Source organism: Rhipicephalus microplus, chromosome 3, assembly GCF_043290135.1.
Source record: "Rhipicephalus microplus isolate Deutch F79 chromosome 3, USDA_Rmic, whole genome shotgun sequence".
In the NCBI taxonomy this organism is placed as follows: Eukaryota; Metazoa; Arthropoda; class Arachnida; order Ixodida; family Ixodidae; genus Rhipicephalus; species Rhipicephalus microplus.
Genome location: NC_134702.1, coordinates 117,237,338 through 117,257,935, shown reverse-complemented (window position 1 = coordinate 117,257,935; position 20,598 = coordinate 117,237,338). Strand labels below are relative to the sequence as shown.

At 43.8% G+C, this 20,598-nt stretch overlaps 1 protein-coding gene across 1 annotated transcript in view; it reads right to left on the bottom strand.

Moving 5' to 3' along the window:
• The window catches only part of LOC142802916 (uncharacterized), a 60,492-nt gene that overhangs the window by 22,811 nt on the left and 17,083 nt on the right, over window positions 1–20,598 (bottom strand). The window contains exon 2 of the mRNA XM_075888000.1: window positions 1,450–1,587. Within this exon, the coding sequence (XP_075744115.1) occupies window positions 1,450–1,587 (138 nt within the window). The remainder of the gene's footprint in view (window positions 1–1,449; window positions 1,588–20,598) is intronic.

Sequence of the window (20,598 nt, the reverse complement as noted above, 5' to 3'; positions counted from 1 at the left end):
AATATGAAATATAAGATGGTAATAAAATTGTAATATATATCGCTACAATGCGGCGCATGGTAGGGTCCGAATGAAAAAGGAAAATAAAACGAGGCTTTCACCTCTGAATAGATTATAAAACCATAAAATATATTATATAGACACACCGCTGAAGTATCGGGCAGTCGTTTTGCATAATCCTAACTTCCAGCGCCGTGTTCAAACGCACAGCCTCTCCGATAGTTCTTAAATCGTGCTCTTCTTGCGAATTTCTGTGCATTCTTTTCGTACTTCTATTGTAGTGTTTGAGCAAGCCACTGTAAGTGTGAAGGTGTGCGATTCTTGTGTAATCTTTGTGCTTAGGCCGTGCGCTGCAAGTTTCAAGCTGCTTGCCACTCTTCGTATGAAATTCCAATATATTGTTATGCCTTCATCATCCTAACAAAACTGTGAAATGTTTTTTTTTTACTCACGTTAAGCGCAAGAACCACGAGAAGCCACTTCAGAAGGCTATTGTGAAATACAACATCAGCCTATTTGTTAAGGACAATATTCTTTCATGGAGACCTTCGACACAAAAATTTTGGTGTGTCTGTCTGCACCATTGTCTATTTGTTCACCCATAACGGTACCCCAAACGACACCAAACAATACCCCGAACAGCGGACCCCGTCCGCAGCACCCACCAATATTGCTCGAGTTTTAGCGTTCATACTTGTGCGATTGTCATTTGAAAAGGGATTATTGCGCATAACTGAGGCGTCATAGCAGCACGTCAATATTTTGTATGTGTGCCTTTATACTAGAAAATTCGTATATAAGAAATTTTAAGGACTGTAGCGTTTATAGCGATGCGCTGATAATTGAACATTTCCACGAAAAGGCAAGTGTTTCCAACGCTATGCTGAGACGACACTGTGGCGTCAATTACCCGTCGCCTTGTGTTCTGCACCTTGAGGCCTCCAAGACCGGCGCACACGCCGCGCGCTTAGTTTTCCAAGATAATTGCCAGATTGCGCTTGTCTCATGCTTCACGTGACTCGATGCGGTCGTTCGCCTCCGCTTCACGCTTGAGGCACTCTGACGCAGCGCCTCCAGAATATCGTACACCGATTTTCTTGCGCAGAGCATCAAATAAACGTTTTGTTCGCTATCTCCGGACGCAGTTCACTCTCCCTCGACGACATTTGCAGTCTAACAGGCAGATACAGGGCCAATTTCGATGACACCTCATTTTGCAATCAGATTGCTTAGGTTTATTTTATGTTAAAAGTTACAAGCATGCATCGCTTTGCACCGGCATAGAATGTGTCAGTAAACTTTGGTTGTAATTTTTACTTCACAAGTCCGCTTCAATTACACAGTATTGGACACAACATTATTGAGAACTCAGTAGTGTCTAGCAATTTCTGCACAGTGCGCTTCTAAAGAGGTGCTCTTTTTCAAGGATAAGCTGAGATTCGGTCTTACCTCTGGTAGGTAAGATGAGGCAAAATTCATGCAGGCTTGGTACATTGCTGCTGCTTTTTGGATGGCAGTTTGATTCGATGGTACCACTACCAGTGATTTGAAGCTTGCAGGTATCCCAACACTTACGGCCTCTTGAACCTGTAAAAAACACGGAAGGGCATGGCATCGCGTCTGCGCAAAATATTCTATTTTGAACCATAACCACTGCTTTTCAGAAGTGCGTAGTGTGTCTTTCTGTTTGGTGGGCTAAACAATCTTGCGGTTGTATGAAAATAAATATTCTTGTAGTTTGGACTCGCAAAAGAGCTGCTGAAGATGCAGCTTTCTCGCGACTGAAATACATCCATAATAAGTTTGATGCGAGCATTTCGCCTAGGGTGGTCGAAGTGCACAAGCCGCCCATCATGGTGATTTATCTAGAAAGAAAGTACGTGCGTATAAGGGAAGTCATGCTAGAACGATGATACAATAAAATGGTGATGAGCCGTTATTTCACTGAATCACTTAGGCATTCTGTCGAAATGCCCAACGCAAATTGTTAGGGAGTTAGAGTTCGCCCAAATGCGTATCGCAGATGCAGTCATGAACGAGGCACCGGTAGGATAACTGCTATAACCGACCGCGTTAGTTTGCACGCCTTTGCTTACCCATATACTGTAACACCACCCAATCGCTTCTACTCGGGTGTCTTAAAAATGAGAACTAAACAATCTCTTTGCACTGAAAAAACAACAACACTTACAGCGAAAAGCACATGCCTCTATGAAGAGCTGAGTGAAAGGTACCAGGCTTACGGAGTACGAAATCGCCACTTTGACAACCACCTCTCTTTATACAGAGGGCTTTAAGACTGTCTTCAAGAGGGCTGTCAGTATCAGACCCGCTCTTTGCTTCGACCATTCGCTGCATGCTAGGTGTCCTACTCGTTAGCCTGTTCTAATTAGGAAGTGGGTCTTCATTTTCTCTGTATATATAGCTTCCGTATCATCTTTCCTGATGACTGAAGCTGGCCTTTAATCGCGCATTTGAACAGCCAACAATTCGTCGCGGACGCATTAGGTATTTCGCGTACGATCCGTCTGAAGACACACAAGCACGACGGGCGCTTCCCTAACGTAAAACAGCACACAACACAATTGGATAACAGCGCTGTCGCATTAATCTCGACCACCGCTTTTTTTGTTGGCTGCCAAGCAGAATGCTTCGAATGTATTGAACAAAATGGACGCCGACGCGAAACCATGTTCGGTTTGTCAAGCATCGATAAGGGCTCTCATGTGTTTCTGGGAAAAACGCGCTGCTGGTAAGCACGTTTGACGACAAGAAAAACTTGTTGCGCTGCAGGCTCACTTCTGTGAAGCCACGAGTGTGGTTTTGCATTTCAATGAATAGTACACGTTGAGCTTTTATTTTAATAGCACAGATGTTGTGGCTGAGATTGGGCGTGTGTCGTAGATAAAAAAAAACATCACCATCCTGAAGCTGTATGAGCCGATTCGCGTGCACTTGATTTGAAGGCAATCGTTTTAAGTACTCGTCTATCTATGCACTTCAACACTGCGTGTCATAGCGTTGTATGTAATAGTGCATGCAAAGCAAAACCGACAGCCAGGAGTTAACGTCGGCCCCTCGTTACAGCAACAAAACCATTTTCTTTTTCTTCCCGCGTGTTCAGTATTTGGTGGCGACTATAATTCACTTATTTCCTAAAGAAGACACGAGCAGCCATCCCAGAAGTTTTACGCCAATCTAATGAAAAGGCGCGTTCGGTGAGCCTGTTGGTTGTAGCAGTCCCGCTGGTCTTAAACGTAGATGTCGACGTTTCTGGCGACATGTGCGAACGTAGTGTGTCAGCCTGTGCAATACGTGGTCAGTAGTAGGAGTAGCGAATTCGTAGCAATGGGTTCGGGTAGCTAAAATGTCCGTACCATGACTCGTAGTGACAAGCACGTAAAAGGTCAACACGAAGCGTGTTTCGCGAGGCAAGTAGATGCGTAGCTTCTGTATCATCGAAGTTCTTATACGGCACTTTACATTGCATGGAAACACACAGAGGCTAGGTGGCATGCGAAACATCGCGGGAGGGGGGTAAATATTGCGCCTTTCCAGGTAGTTTATGAGTGAGATGAGCTCCGATTCACTACTCTGTTGCTCATACAAGCTGGTTGCTCTCACGGCTGAAAGTGTCCCTGTCTTTAAGGGAGGTGTTCGCGTTTTCAACTAGTACATTTCAGAGACAGTCAGCCTGTATGTTTTCACCCAATCACATGTACCAATGTGACTTCAAATATTTCTACCCGATGGCTTTATAGTGCTAGACCACCTGAGGGATTTATTAGATTCATGAGCTATCAAACATAATGATGATTGCTAATCAATTTATTAAGTATGACTGAAACTTTGCAATGGATTGATTGATATGTGGGGTTTACCGTCCCAAAACCACCATATGATTATGAGAGACGGCGTAGGGGAGGGCTCCAGTAATTTCGACCACCTGGGGTTCTAGAACGTGCACCCAAATCTGAGCACACAGCCTACAGCATTTCTGTCTCCGGAAGAAATGCAACCACTGCAGCCGCGATTCGATCCCGCGACCTGCGGGTCAGCAGCCGAGTACCTTAGCCACTAGACCACCGCGATGGGGCAACTTTGCTATGGTTTAGGCAATAACTACGCATTTTTTGTTGCAGAATAGTTTTTATCAGATATGGATAACGTTCTGGTCCCATGCGTATTCACGCACTGTGCGTCATTGTGCCATTTAAACAATACAGGGTCTAGCCCGACATTGCGGGCATGATTGTGGATGACTCAGTACAGACGGAGCATGTAGATAATTTTTTAGGGTGTCGAAAGCATGTGCTATTCTTGACCCCAAACAAATGGGACATTGTCTATTGTAGTCTACTTAAGTGGTTCAGAGATCTTCGATAAGTTTTTGACAAAGCACCTGTAGTACGCCCACAGCCTATAAAATCTGTGTGGATGGTGCTTATTTGTGGGCATGGGGAATTCCGCAATGGCGCTGGTTTTCTCCAGGACTGGGCGGATCCTGGAATGGCTTACAACGTGGCCAAAAAGTTTCAGTGCTCCGCATTTTAAATGGTGCCTTCTCCGGTTTGGAGAAAGGCCCGCTGTTCTAATTACCCTAAATACTACTTACAGGCGTTGGACGTGTCTCTTAACTGTTTTTGTGGCAAGCAGGTATTCTACCATACCGCCCCTCATGTATGTGGGAAAACGGACAAAATAGCGTCTTCTGCTTAGAAATGCAGTGAAAATAACTTTCATGTAGCAGAAAACACATGCGTACTGTATGTAAGCTTCATAATATAACACGTAATATTCCATTTGTTGAGAGATTTAGGTGAGCTTCACAGCGGACACCAGCTAATGAGGGGTGACGCCATTTGCGCATGCGCGGGACGGTGTCACATCCAGCGTTTTTACTAAGTGAGACAGTCGCTCGCTGATTTATTCTCCTGAACGAATCGCGAGTTGAATGCACTCGTAATTCATGCAAGTAGCTAATTTCTGGTGCCTAATCTGGCGACACGGCTAATTCCAAGAACAGTAGAAAGATAACGACCGGTGAACACTCGCCAAAAAGGAGGGAGAGAAAGAAAGTATAGAAAAAGATGGAGGACACGGTCGAACAAGTCCGAGCTCTGCAATTTTTGCAGCTACTTCAACTTTGTTCAACAGGTGGCGCAGCTAGGCAATACGCTGTCTCCGCTGAAGCAAGCGGGGATCACTGAGTGGTCTCTCTTCACTGTTCTGTGGCGCACCACTCCTCCATCCGCCACTACGCTGGGTGCACTGGCGCGCAGAGCCGCGCATCTGTTGCTGTTACTCCGTGGTAGAAGCGGGCGTTGCCATCAGGCGTCAGAACATGCGATTATCACAACGACTTCATGGATTAAGTAAAAACCGATTTCAAAAGAGACATTTGCTACTGCGCGTGTTTCCATAGAACCACGTAGCACGGGCCTATGAAGTTCGAAAACATTTCGTGCTGATAATGGTTGGTTTAAAGCATGCTACCCATTATACAGAACGCAGCCGTATGCAAAAGGTTTGCTCACGCAATCCACTTGCAACTTTATTGAATTCATATTAGGAACACTCAATTCAAACTCGTAACATCATACTATAAAATGTATACACCTAGTGGTAGAGTACGCACTTGGTGTAGTAGATCACGATCGCGGGAAACTGCTATTGGCGCACCTTAAGAATCACCTCATATCTGGCGCGTTTTTAAGGACGTATTGTCAAAACGTAGCACGGCTTATTCACGCTTACTGAAGGCACCTGCTCACGTTATTTGTGACTCACCGGGATGTTCACATTATCAAAGGTAACTCTTTGCAACCTATTAAAGCCGGATTATCGGAAACCCGCGGTGGGCAAGAAAACTTGGTTCCTCATCGTGCTTGCCACTTTCTTTTCATGCGCCCCAACTACCTGATAAAGAGGTTTCTTCTGGTTCAACAAAACATTCATTGGAATTTATGATAGCTTAGTGATATAGAGGACTTTATAATATACATGGGTGTCTATCTATAGTGCAGCCATGTTTCCAATGGATAACTGCATATGTTGTATGTCTCTTTGCACACTTTCAACTTGGTCAAATTAACACATCGGTTCAATTAATTCTTAGTCGTTATGTGGGCCTCTCAACTGATTTTGAGATCGCTAGATTTAAAACCCCTATACAGTAAGGACAACTCCTCAAATTCTCACATACTTGTTATAAGTGATCCATTTTTTATTGAGATTTATCACTTGAAGAGCTTCACAACCCTCATAATGCTGCTCTAAGATTTTGCTTCTTGTAGTATAAAGTGATCTTCGAAATAGGTCCATCAGTATTTTACCCGCCTAACCATTATTTGGGGATGGCAATGACCCCCAAAGGATACACCAACGCCACCGAGAAAGGGAGAGGTGAAAAAGAAAGCCTAATACGAGGAAGTTTGCTGTTACGAAATCAAATCAGCTACTGGAGGAACAAAGATTCCAGGCAGAAGACATGTTCTGTCTGTTTACACCAAATAATTTTGTGATGGTAAAGATAGCTAAGTAATAATGAGCACCAATGTAAATATAATCTATCTTTTTGTCTGAGGTGTATTTTTTTCTTAATAAATCAATAATGACTACCTGCCACGTAATCAGCTCAAAGTGAACAAATTTGCTTACTAAATATGCTAACAATAAACATTATAGTTAACTCATATGTTACGTTCCTTCCTAATCGTATTATAAACATATAGACAAAAAATTCATCAGTACCAACTCCGTGATTCCACATAAACATTTTTCGCCAACAAAATTCACTCGCACCTTCCCCGAGTTTCTAGCTCGATTGACATGCACGTTCTCGTTGATTTGGTGACAGCCGTGTTTATTACTTTTCGAGGATGGTTTCACCGCAGTATCCGCCTACTAAAGCCCTTTGCGAAAACTATTATTTCAGTGTAATCAAACAAAGAGGAAACCCCTAGACAGGAAGTGTAGCTGTAAATGTTTATATAGTGCAGATAGCAAATAACTGATTGCTGTTCTGTAATTGAATAAAATTATCCCGTACAAATGAATGGTCTCGAAATATTATGAGAAAAAAATTCAGCATATGCAATGAAATGATTGCGGGTAACAGTATGAGAACTCTGCCGGGATTAGGTGGCTTGAGTGCTATTGTATGAATAATGATTTATTGCTTAGTAGTACCGCAAAACAAAACGCCCTCTACAAAAAATTTGCTGAGCTGTTTGCCCCCGGGGCTTTGTCCCACAGTATCCACGTCTCATAACGTTGGACTTGCTTATTCGCTGTATCCTTTACTGGTGTTTTTCAGTGCACTCTCTAATAATATAAAATAGGCAAAGAACTGCTTTCCCAACGTACATCTCTGAGGGTGCTATATCCTCGGTATTTCCCGCAGACATATTTGTAGAAGTCATAGCACGGGTCAGCGGAAGAGTCGAGCTGGCTCCGTAGGTTATTAGCCAAGTTGCGGCAAAGGGGCCCAACACATTCATTTCCTTGCAGGTGTGATGGTGGAACGAGATGTCTCTCTTCAGGTGGCATAGTCGTTGAGATATTTTTAGGAAGCGGTGAAGACGCTGCCGTTGGCTGCGTCACCCTGGGCGCCGAAGTTTTGGGAACATATAGGGCAGATAATGTGTCTGCCTGTGGTTGGAGAAAGAAAAAGGTAGTTAATGTAAACGTGATCACTGTATTGAGAGATTCTGCAGTGCACAACACGATTAAAAAGCATGTGAACTAAACACTGCCATGCGAAAGCAAACGCACCTATCCTCCTGCATCTCCGCGAAAATCAAACGATGCACCAGATTTGTGTGGTCGAAGAAGCACTCAAACTTTGCGAAGTTGGCCGTTTGTTATTCGCTTTTGCTGTCGTAAGATTGTAAACTCATTTCTAGATCTATGATAAGTTTCTATACATGTTCTCTTACAAGAGAATATTTTCAGTCGGCTCACCGTTTTTTAAATTTAGCCGTATTCAGTACTACCAGTATGTTGGTTAACACAACAAGTGAACTTCTGCTGTAAGGGTAAATTACGTGGCAAAAAATATTAGCTCTACCTTCCAAAAATCCAAACAAAATATAAGAAGACCACGCTGCCATTTCACTGCATGTAGCGTCTCAGTCTCATTACAGCGACGTCAATCTTTGGGCACTATCAGCATTTTTTTACCTGTATTAAACGCATCTGGTTTCGGATACTGCGAAATTGAGTAGGAACGGAGTTAATATTCAGATTTTCTGAAATCGCTCAGAAACACTGAGAAAAACCCATTGAAATTGTTTTATAAGTGAAACAGTATACCGCATAAAAGGTATAGTTACCCTGGGGACAGAGTTACGTATTTCTAATACGTCGAACAAAAACTTTTGAGAGACGAAAATGTAATTACAGAAACTTGGTACTGAGATGCAAAGCTTGAAGACACTTAGCAAACTTGAAAGTGGCTGAAGAAAATGTTAATTAACACACTATTGACCTAAGTGCTCAATAAAACCATTTATTGTAGTCATGCTCAAGGTGGACCAGTTTGTGTGAACTATTCGTTTCTTCTTCAGTAAAAAGGTGGGAAAATAGTTCAGCCACAAACGCGAACAAACTCTTGTGGTATTAGTGAATTAGATTGTTCAAAACAGGCAAAGCGCTAACTTCTGCGCTAGGCGCTAACTTCTGTAGGATTCAATGTGGCGTAAAAAGACATGGTCAACGGAGCTAATGATTTCCATGTTCACCATGTTCCCGAACCACACAAATTTGTTTGGAACTGCTTGACTTCTTATTGCACACAACTACAGGCAAGACATTGTAATGACGACTCGAAAGTTCATGTTGCTTACATCAAAAATACTTGCCCTAGAGTGGCACTTGTCCTACAACAAGGTATGTGAAGTAGAAGGTATTGTGCCAAAAGTTGAAAAGCTCTAAGAGACATCTAGCGTCAGCGTGAAGCCGGCGGTTATTTCAAGAAACTTAGAAGAAATTAGCATCAACACAGGTCGAGCAAAACAAACAGACAATCAAGAATTCGGAAGCGACACCACGGACCCGAGCTAACGGGGGAGTTTTGACTCCTTCCCACGCCTAGCCGTGCGTGGCTTTGCCGTGTCCGGGGAAAAGGGGATCCTGGGGGTTGAGCCGACGCTGGGTGATTGGACCTTTAAGGCCCCCCGGCAGAGGCAACACACCCCTTTGGCCCCGGCTTCACGTAGACGGCACCCCTGGGCTGACCCACCCAGGGGAAATCGGCAGTCGCCTTTTCCTATCTCTCTCTCCCTACATCTTCGTCTTTCTTACTTTTTTAGCTTTCCTGTCTACTTCTCTCTTCTGCTTACTTCCAATTTTCTCGGCGGCAAGGGTTAACCCTGTGCAAATAGCCTACCTTGGCCTATGCGCATTGGGTTATAGCAGGGTTGTACGGCTGACGTCTGCAAGCTTTTAGCATCCGCAAACTTGCAGCGTCCCCTCGTTGGGCTCCGTGGTGGGTGGCCGCCAACGCTGCTGAACAACATACAATTAGCATGCAGAAAGCATTTCCTTCACTTAGTGATCGTGCCTCCTCAAAGCGGGTACGCACCGAAGACATCAATTTTTTCAACCGGCCAAGACAATTGTTTCCTCGTTTCCACGTTATACACTGTGAAAAAACTAACAAGCAAGCCAGAACTGTATCCCCCTTCATAGTGGCTAGATGCTTAACCGAAACTCTCGGTGCTGGGTACAAGGTTACCAAAATGGCCAGCGGAGATCTACTTCTTGAGATACGTGACAAAGACCAATTCGATAAACTGAACACCCTCACAACGTTTGGAGACACACCCATCAGTATTACGCCACACAGGTCCATGAACTCATCTCGCGGGGTCGTATCGGACGCAGATTTGCTTGACCTGACCGAAGCTGAACTTCTGGAAGGATGGAAGAGCCAGAACGTGACAAACGTACAGCGGATTAAGATAAGAAGAGATCAAAAAGAAATACCAACCAAACACTTAGTACTGACCTTTGCTTCGAGCGATTTGCCGGAAACCATTCAGACTGGGTATACAAAGACATCCGTGAGGCCATATATTCCCAACCCCCGCCGTTGCTTCCAATGTCAGAGATATGGCCACGGCTCGCAAAGCTGTCGTGGCCGGAAAACTTGTGCTCTATGTGGAGTCGTGGGCCATGCCTCCGACAACTGCGAAGCACCTGCACACTGCGTGAACTGTGGTGGTAATCATGCCGCGTACTCGCGTTCCTGTTCTTTTTGGAAAAAATAAAAAGAGATCATCACTCTAAAGATAAAAGAAAACATTACATTTAAAGAAGCAAGAAAAAGAGTCTCGCCATTTTATGGCCCCACATATGCTGATGCGGCGCGCCAGGGGGCAGTGTCGCACCAGCCCTCGCCACTCCTTCGGCCCGCGCATACCGAGCCGGAGGTTGTGGCACCTGCCCCCAAGGCGGTTGTAGCCCAGGCTACACCGCCTACTCCCAAACAGAGACCGGAGACTCCAGAGTCCTCGGGTCTCAAGGCCTCACCTCACCAGGCGAGGCCCGAAATTCGAACTAGCAGCCCGCACGTGCGGGCATCCAGTGCCTCCGAGGAGGCAATGGATACGTCGGTACCCTTGGTGCCGAAAGAGCGGCGTGGCTCCTTGGAGCGCGCCAAGAAAACAAAGAAGCCGATAACAGGGCCTGGTGACGGCCCTGTTAAGTGAACTCAAACTCCCCATCTAAACAGCCACTCGCTTTTCGTACACACAGCATTATTTTACATTCACCATGAACACTCAAATTATACAATGGAACGTCAGGGGCCTCCTCAGAAACCTTTACGACATCCAAGAACTCCTACAAGAACACTCACCAAAAGTGCTGTGTGTACAAGAAACACACCTTAATTCAAAACACACAAATTTTCTTCGCAAATACGTTATTTTTCGAAAGGACCGTGATGATGCCATGACATCATCCGGAGGTGTTGCCATTATAGTGAATCAAGGAATTGCATGCACACACTTACAACTCCAAACATCCCTTGAGGCAGTGGCTGTTCGAGCGGTTCTTTTTGATAAACTAATCACAATCTGCACTATTTACATCCCTCCTAGCTATCAGCTGCAAAAACGTGATTTACACTCTTTAATTTATGAACTTCCGGAGCCTTATGTTCTCCTTGGAGACTTCAATGCGCATAGCAGGCTATGGGGAGACTCTCGTTGCGACGCGCGAGGTCGACTGATTGAACAATTCCTTCTCTCGTCGAACGCATGTCTCCTAAATAGAAAAGAACCAACCTATTATAATCTCGCACATAACACCTACTCCTCCATAGACCTAAGCATAGTGTCTCCATCTCTTGTGCCTCTACTCCAGTGGAAAGTCGTCAGTAATCTGTACGGAAGTGACCACTTTCCCGTAGTTTTGAGCACAACTACAGCAACTGAGTGCACACCCCGTGTTCCCAAATGGCTCATAAACAGAGCCGACTGGGAACGGTTCCATACCATCGCTCGTATAGATTGGAGTGACATATGTACTTTAAGCATTGATGTTGCTGTCGACTACTTCACAGCATTTTTGATTGATGCTGCAACAAAATGCATCCCACAAACAAATGGACACCCTGGAAAACGGCGTGTGCCATGGTGGAACTCTGAATGCCGAAACGCGCGCAAACAGCAAAACAGAGCTTGGAGGCTGCTTCGGAACTCACCGACAGCCGAAAATCTTGACACCTTCAAGAAAATAAAGTCTCAAGGCAGGAGAACGCGTCGGCAGGCCAGAAGAGAAAGCTGGCAGAAGTTTTTGTCAGGGATCAATTCATACACACAGGAAGCTAAAGTCTGGAACATGGTCGGTAGGATAGCAGGAAAACAAGTACACACACTTCCACTCGTAAACACTCAGGGTGACACCTTGGAAGATCAGGCAAACTTCCTCGGTGCACACTTCGAACAGGTGTCCAGATCATCCCACTATACTGACACTTTCCAAAAATACAGAACAAGAATAGAAAAGCAGAAACTCGAACACAAATGCACTAGATACGAGGCATATAATCAAGCGTTCAGTCTAGCCGAGCTGCGAATGTCTCTAAACTCCTGCAGTACTTCTGCCCCAGGTTCTGACCGTGTCGTTTATGAAATGTTAAAAAACCTACCGATCGAAACACGAAAAACCTTACTTTGTTTGTACAATGCTATCTGGTTTTCTGGCACTATCCCTAACTCCTGGAAAGAGGCTATTATAATTCCCATTTGGAAAGAGGGCAAGGACCCTTCTTTACCTTCGAGTTATAGGCCTATTGCACTCACAAGCTGCTTGTGCAAAATCTTCGAAAAAATGATAAACTGCAGACTTGTACATTTCCTTGAAACAAACAACTTGCTCGACTCATTTCAGTGCGGGTTTCGAGAAAGTAGATCCACCACAGACCACCTTGTTCGTATCGAGGCACAGATCAGGGACGCCTTCGTCCATAAACAATATTTTCTCTCTGTATTCCTCGATATCGAAAAAGCTTATGATACTACATGGCGTTTTCGGAATTCTAAGAGACCTGTCCCACCTTGGCGTGCGCGGAAGAATGTTCCACATAATCGAAAGTTACCTGTCAAACCGGACATTCCGTGTCCGAGTGGGCACGGCTCTTTCCCAAACATTCGTCCAGGAAACAGGCGTGCCACAAGGTGGTGTACTTAGCTGCACACTTTTTCTCATCAAGATGAATTCCTTGCACTTGTCCATCCCCCGCAATATGTTTTATTGTACATATGTCGACGACGTCCAGCTTGGCTTTAGATCTTGCAACCTGGTAATGTGTGAGCGACAGGTTCAGTTAGGTTTAAACAAGGTCTCCAAATGGGCAGAGGAAAACGGATTCCGACTGAACCCACAAAAAAGCACGTGTGTTTTGTTCTCTCGAAAGAGAGGCATGCACTCGGAACCTGACATTCGACTGAACGGGCAACGTCTGTCCGTCAAAGCCGAGCATAAATTCTTAGGCCTAATCTTGGACAACAAGTTGACCTTTGTGCCGTACATCAAGTATCTAAAAACAAAATGTTTAAAAGCCATGAATGTTTTAAAAGTGTTGTCACGTACTACTTGGGGTAGTGATAGGCAATGCCTCATGAACCTCTATAGAAGCCTCATTCGCACCCGCTTAGATTATGGGGCCGTTGTCTATCAGTCTGCTACTCAAAGTGCCTTGAAGATGCTGGACCCCGTGCACCATTTGGGCATCCGACTTTCTACGGGTGCTTTTCGCACCAGCCCCGTAGAAAGCCTTTACGTTGAGTCAAATGAGTGGTCGCTTCATCTGCAAAGAACCTACATGTCCTTTGTTTACTTCCTTAAGGTGAAAGCAGACAAGGAGCACCCCTCATACTCTACAATTATTGATTTGTCGAGCTCAACTCTGTTTCAAAACAGGCCTTCGATGAGGCAGCCCTTCTCAGTTCGCCTGAAGTGTCTAGCTCAAGAAACTGCAGTGTCACTTGAGCACAGTTTAATGGCTCCTGTAGCATACCCGCCACCGTGGCAGTGGCAGACTATAGACTGCGATGTGTCTTTCCTAGAAGTTACAAAACATGCACCTATTGCCCATATCCGAACATACTTTTTGGAACTTCAACACAAATACACACGTCCTGAGTTCTTCACAGATGCCTCCAAGACTAACTCCTCTGTGTCCTACGCTGCTGTCGGCCCATCCTTTTCGGATGCTGGCCCTCTACATCCACGCACAAGTATCTTCACAGCGGAAGCTTACGCAATACTTGTGGCAGCTAAACACATTAAACAATTACAAATACAAAAAGCAGTAATTTATACAGACTCCCTCAGTGTAGTAACGTCTCTGCACACTCTTAAAAAACACAAAAACCCAGTCCTTGTCTCACTTTACTCCATTTTATGCACACTCTACACACTCAAACAACATGTTGTAGTGTGCTGGGTGCCAGGGCACCGTGAGATTCAAGGCAACGTGAGGGCGGATCAGCTCGCTGCATCCGTCCATGAGAGCACCGCCATTACATCCATATCAATCCCGGCCCTTGATCTTAAGCCGTCTCTCAAACGAAACCTCCGGGACTACTGGCAGAGCAAGTGGGATACACACACACAAAACAAACTACACGTTATTAAGCCACACCTTGGTCATTGGCTGCCCGTATCGAAATCGCGTCATACAGAGGTAATACTAACGAGACTCAGGATAGGACACACATACACGACACACACACACCTTTTGTCCGGTGGCAACCCACCATTGTGTGACAGATGTGGTGAAGCATTGACAGTCCTTCACATTTTAATTGAGTGCAAAGAATTGGACACTGTAAGAAAACAACACTTTCCATTACCCTACCGACAACATATACCTTTACACCCTGCAATGTTCGTCGGTAGGGAACCGCTTTTTAGTCACAAATCATTGTTAGCGTTTTTAAAAGAAATTCATAGTTTTCATATCATATACCCAGGCATCCCGTAGCATGACCTCTCCGGAGAGGTTTTTGCTGCGGTGGTTACACAAGAAAGCACTTGCCTCACGGCCCTTGGACGCAAGGGTATGAACGAGTGAGGCACTTGTGCTAATGCCATACATATCCACCATCGTCATTTATTATCACCAACTTTTGTCATCTATTCACACCACACATACCTTTCACGGCATGGTCATGATTTTATTACTTGTATGTTTTTACCCGCCTTACCGCGAGGAATTTTATGGCCCTTATACAGCCGCTTATCACAATCATTGTCCATTTTTTTTAGTAAGATGAACTGGCGCTCTTTGGCCGTGAAATGGCCCTTGCGCCATAAAACATCAAACATCATCATCAAGAATTCGGAAGCTGGAACACCTGATTGTTGAAGGCTTTTCCTACGTGCATAAATGTCATGGTGACTCTGTGGGAGAACAGCCTCAGAAAGTTGCAGAAAAGCAAACTGTGTGCACTTGGATCACATGACCCCACGCACACTCAAGCCATCGTTCTTAACTTGTCTTCGCACCTACCTACTGTATCTGAAGTTATGCTTTCATGCATGGTTAGGCTTCAATTCTATACCGTGTAAAATAAACAAAGGAAAGTCGTCTAGACAGAAAACGAATCCTTTGGACAGATTGCTCTCAAGTCGTCTCTTCGATATCGGCGTTTTTTCGAAGTGGCGAAAACATAGCCCCCCCACTAGGTATTCACCAGGCCGAGAAATTGGCTTTTGAGACCCTCTGGAACAACGCCTTCGTTGCCATACTATCTGCAGACAAGCAAAGCGCCGTTAAAAAGTGTGATAAGATTGTCGATTTACTTTCCCACGGGAAACCTATATAACAATTTACAGAATAATGCCAAGAAGTGCCTTCAAGTGAAGCTGGGTGAGTTGCTCTCGAAGGCATTTAGGTTTGGCAGCCTGAAGCTAAAGCACTTTTATTGTCTCCTGCTATTAACGAATTGTTCTGAGCCTGCCATTTATGATTCACCAAAAGTACACCGGCCCGGTGTTCTACTAGGGTCTATGGTCGACTTTACAAGAACGTCAGTGCACCGACGTTTGGGTAAACTAAGCAAATTGTCGGACCCGATCACCAGGAAAACTGCCACAGACGTTGCCAGTTCAACTGTTTACGCCTATATTGTGCTTGACGTTTGCCTAGCTAGAGATGAAGCAAATGTGGCCTTCGTCGCAACAGCTGTTTACTTCTGTTCCTGTCGACTTGACCACAGCTTCCTACAAGGGTTACATGCTGGCGGACAAAATACTTGTTTCGCGCCCGATTTTACATTCACAGGACATATCTAAATTGTTGGAAGTTTCCTCAAGCAACATGTCGTTCACCTATCGTGAGCAGCCTTATAAGCAAATTCACAGAACTGCCATGTAATGTTGGATCTTCGTTACTAAAGCCAATTCGGTCATGGAAGTGATTTAACAGAAGTGCCCCTTGTATGCTTCTCCAGCACCCAACATATTCGTTTGCTACATGCATGACTGCTTCTGCAACATAAATAAGAATATTTGCTCACGGCTAGTGTGCCCTCTCAACTGAATAGGAAGAGTTCAAAGTTACCGCAGAGTTTTTGTGTACCAATTTCTCTACACGCCGAATTGAGACAAACCGTTGGTGGTCGTTTGCTTGTCGTTTGTTTGCTGTGCATAAGAAAAGTGACGCATACACAACATATTGCCTCAATTTTGAATTGTACCGCCTAGGTTGCCCCAAAACGATCTGCGGGTTCATTTTGTTGTGACGTGGGTAACACAGATTTGCTCGATTGACGACAAGGCGAGGAAAAAAAATTTCAGACAAAATGTCACTGACAATTGCCGAACGAGTAGCCAAGAACTTCATCAAGCATGTTGGCGTGTGGAAGATTGTTCTCTGAATTCCTGGCCATCCCAGCTCAAGTCATTTCGAATGCGCACTGGTGGCCTACATGTTTTTTGGGTGACGGAGCTGTCATCACTTCAAGGCGTGACCTTAGCGTTGCGCAGATGGCCTCGAACAAGCTGAGTAAACACGTAGTTAACGCAAAAGATTATTAAGGGCAACATATACTCTAGCTTTCTTTATGACATACCATTCTTACACTGTTACAAGGTTACATCGGTGAAACAGGCAAGAACATCAGATCACGAAGCATAAAGAAATTTGAGAAATAACTTAAAAACATCAAAATCGCCGTGCACGCCGTTATTCACAGCAATTGAATCGATTGGTGTAGCATTGCTCTAAATGGCAATAAAAATATTTAGCCCAGTAGAGCACTTTTGGAATATACGTTCATTCATACAACGGAGGATACTCAAAACTACACTTATGGCAACTTGCCGGCCAACTACAGCTTTACACCTCTTTATAAGGTCCCATTTTAGCATAAAAAGCAACTTGCAGCTTTTAATTGCTTAGTGTGGTCAATAAAAAACGCCAGACGTGCGAAGAAGGCGCAGCACAGTCACGGCGAAAGCTAGAAAAGTGGCTTTCAGGGCATGCTCAAAACACTCATTGGGTAACTACTGCAATAGGGCATTATTAATGAAATTTTGGGTAGTAGGCCGGCATTCGCTACTACAAGTTTCGTCATTATTCTGGGAAACATGGTATCCGCTTAACACTTGCAAGGAATTTCGTGCCTATTGTTCATGCAGTGGCTCACGACGATGAGGAAATATGGCTGAAGTGGATATGCGCCACAGTTATCAGGGCAACAATAAAAACTTTTTGGAATGGGTCAGAGCATCGGACGTCCCGCCCGTTACGCTATTCACATAATTTCACAAATGGTTTTGTTTCGCTGTTTCAAAACGCTTTATAAGTCGTATTAACGCGATTGCTTGCCCGACATCAAGCCTGCCTAAGGCAATTTTGCCAACAAGTCACAAGCAACAGCGTAGCTCAATGGTAGAATACTGGGCTGACACCCAGCGGGCCGAGGTTCGAGCTCCATTGTGCTCTTGGTGCTGGTTTTTTTTTTCTAATTTCGCGCGATGTGGTTACGGACCCCGGCGGTGGCGGCAGCAGACAAGTGCGCGTAACCCAAGTTGTAATCTCATAACAGCTTTCGCTGTAAACACTAATCTGTAGACTATTACATCCCAGAAGCATGACATGATTTTAAGTATCTCAGTCGTGGAAGGCTCCAGAGTTTTTTATTATCTGGTGTTCTTTAACGTACAGTTTCATCATAACAGAGGATACTTGCATCCACAATGTCAGCCTCCACCAGACAGCCGCAGAGGCATGATAAGCGGCAAAAACATTCTTCCGCCGTTAACTGCCAAATGGTGTTCTACGTTGTACCAACCTAACACCAATATACATTGCCCAGGTCCCGTGTATCCTTACTGACTAAACCTGCAACTATACAAGTGCGATGGCACAAGTTATTTTCGAGGTACATGAATTTCTATGACGCAACCCTCAATCTTCTTTTTTATCAATGTTTCTAAAGCAACGAATGATATGCTCAATTGGCAATCGGTGAAAACGTTCATGTTTTAGCTATTTTCCTCTACTCAAGTAATATTCTCCGACATAAACACGCTTTGAAGATTAGGAATTACAGGGACAGATGACGTAACCTACAAAGGGAGCTACGTTCCTTTTTTGGGGTGTCAGCGCAACGATGCTCAGAAAAGTAACACGCCACATGGGCCTAATTGTGCGACGCATGTACTGGCTCTGCTCTTAAATAGAGCCTACGTAATTCGTAAGCAAGAAACGTTGATGCTTGCTACCATTTAGGACAGCTTAAAGCCTATGTAACAGTACGTTGCTAGAACTAAACAACCTTAGCTGCCGTGTCGGTGTAGTGGTTATGACATTTGACTGCTTAAACCGAAGGTCGCGGGATTAAATCCCGGCTCCGCTGCAGCGTCCCGTGCACTCAGATTTTGGTGCAAGTTAAAGTACCTCCGGTGGTCGAAATTTCCGGAACCTTTCACTACGGCGTCTATCATATTTTGCACCATTCCTTCTTCCAATGGTACTTGCAAAAGCAATAAAAAAGTACGGTCTCGTCAGATCAACGCTGACACGCTTGGAATCTTCCGGTATCGTGTTATTGCAACAGACTGGAACCACGTGTTACAAGAAAGGGATGCTAACTTGGCATACAAGCTATTCATTAATAAACTCATAAAATGTTATGATGAAGCTTTCCCGGTGTCTGTGAAGAACGCAAAACGCCAGAAAATTAGAAAACCTTGGATAAGTAATGCGCTATTTAAAAAAATTACAAAGAAGAACAACATGTACCATGCGTTTATAAAGACACGAGATATCAAATTACTCAGTGAGTTCAAAAAATACAGAAACCATCTAAATGGGGAAATAAGGCGCGCCAAATTCAGGTATTATGAGAATTTATTTAGTAGAATAAGTGATAATCCGAGCAAAATTTGGAGCGAGGTTAGAAATCTTTCTGGTCAAATAAAACAAAGCCACATTCCTAGGGTTTCGAAAAGCTCTAGTGGCCTTGGTAACCGAGAGGTGGCAACGGCATTGAATAACTACTTCATAAAAAGTTGTGATTTCGATGATGCGGGGTATGACGAGGATACACAACTGCCTGTAAATGACCGTCGCTTATCTAACTCTATAGTTCTGCACACTATCTCATGTCATGAAACCGAAGAATTAATAACAAAGATAAAAAACAATTGTGCAGCATTTTACGATGATATTAAAGCTATACCAATAAAATACGTCGCTGATGTTATATCACCTGCGTTGTCACATATTATTAATTTAACTCTTCTTACCGGCGTATTTCCCGATGAATTAAAAATAGCTCGCGTATGTCCGGTTTTCAAGGGTGGTAATGACCAAGAGATTGGAAACTACCGACCGATATCGGTACTTCCGATTCTGTCAAAAGTTTTTGAAAGCGCTATTAATATTAGGTTACAAAAATTTTTCGCGAAGTACAATGTAATAAGTGATGCCCAATTTGGCTTTCAAAAATGTAAATCCACCGAGCTTGCATTACTCAAAATTAAAAACGAGATACTAACCAATTTTGAGAAAAAGCTATATACTCTTGGTCTTTTTGTTGACTTCCGCAAAGCATTCGACACCGTGCACCACAGTGTTCTTTTAGAAAAACTTAATAACTACGGTGTCCGTGGCGTTGCCAATAGGTTAATTCAAAATTACTTAACAGACCGCTATCAGTATGTCGCTATTAATCAAGAAACATCTCCCCGTGCCAGGGTCAACAAAGGTGTCCCACAAAGATCAATACTTGGTCCTCTGTTGTTTATAGTTTATGTAAATAACTTGTGTAGCATTCCGGATTCTCCTAAGTTAATCATGTATGCTGACGACACCAATATATTTTTTGCTGGTTCATCGATCTCTCAACTTGAAAAGTCTGTAAACACATATCTAAATAAGTTGTCTTCCTAGATTAAACTAAACAAGTTGCGGCTAAACGCAAGTAAAACTAAATATATATTGTTTGCACCCATTAATAAGCCACGGAATATAAGTCTAAGTGTCTCCTTTGAGGGTCAGACTTTAGAACAAGTCAAGGTACAGAAATTCTTGGGTGTGTGGTTCTAGGAAGACCTTTCCTGGAATGAACATATAAATAAATTGGCAGCAGATCTAAGTAGAAGCGTTGGATGTATGTACAAACTATGTCCATTATTACCACTTTGGCTAAAGAAAGCGTTATATTATACACTGATATATTCCAGGCTAAGTTATTGTGTCTTATGTTGGGGAACAACAACGGCTCCAAACTATAAAACATTACTTACACTACAAAGGAAGGTACTAAGACTATTCGAGGGATATTACGGTATACCACAAGGTCTTAGCGCACGTCCGTTATTCCCTAAATATCTCATATTACAAGCAAACCAAATATATTATTATAAGTTATTTTTGTATATCCAAAATAATAAACTATACCCCATGTACGATTCTTCTCGATGTGCTGAGTACTATCTCCGTACACATAGTATAAGAACACCGAAAACTAGAACAACCTATGGTCAACAACATATTGATTATCAAATACCGACTCTCCTCAACAAACTGGGTGGCGTACTTGACCTAAATAAGAAAACTTCCAAAAA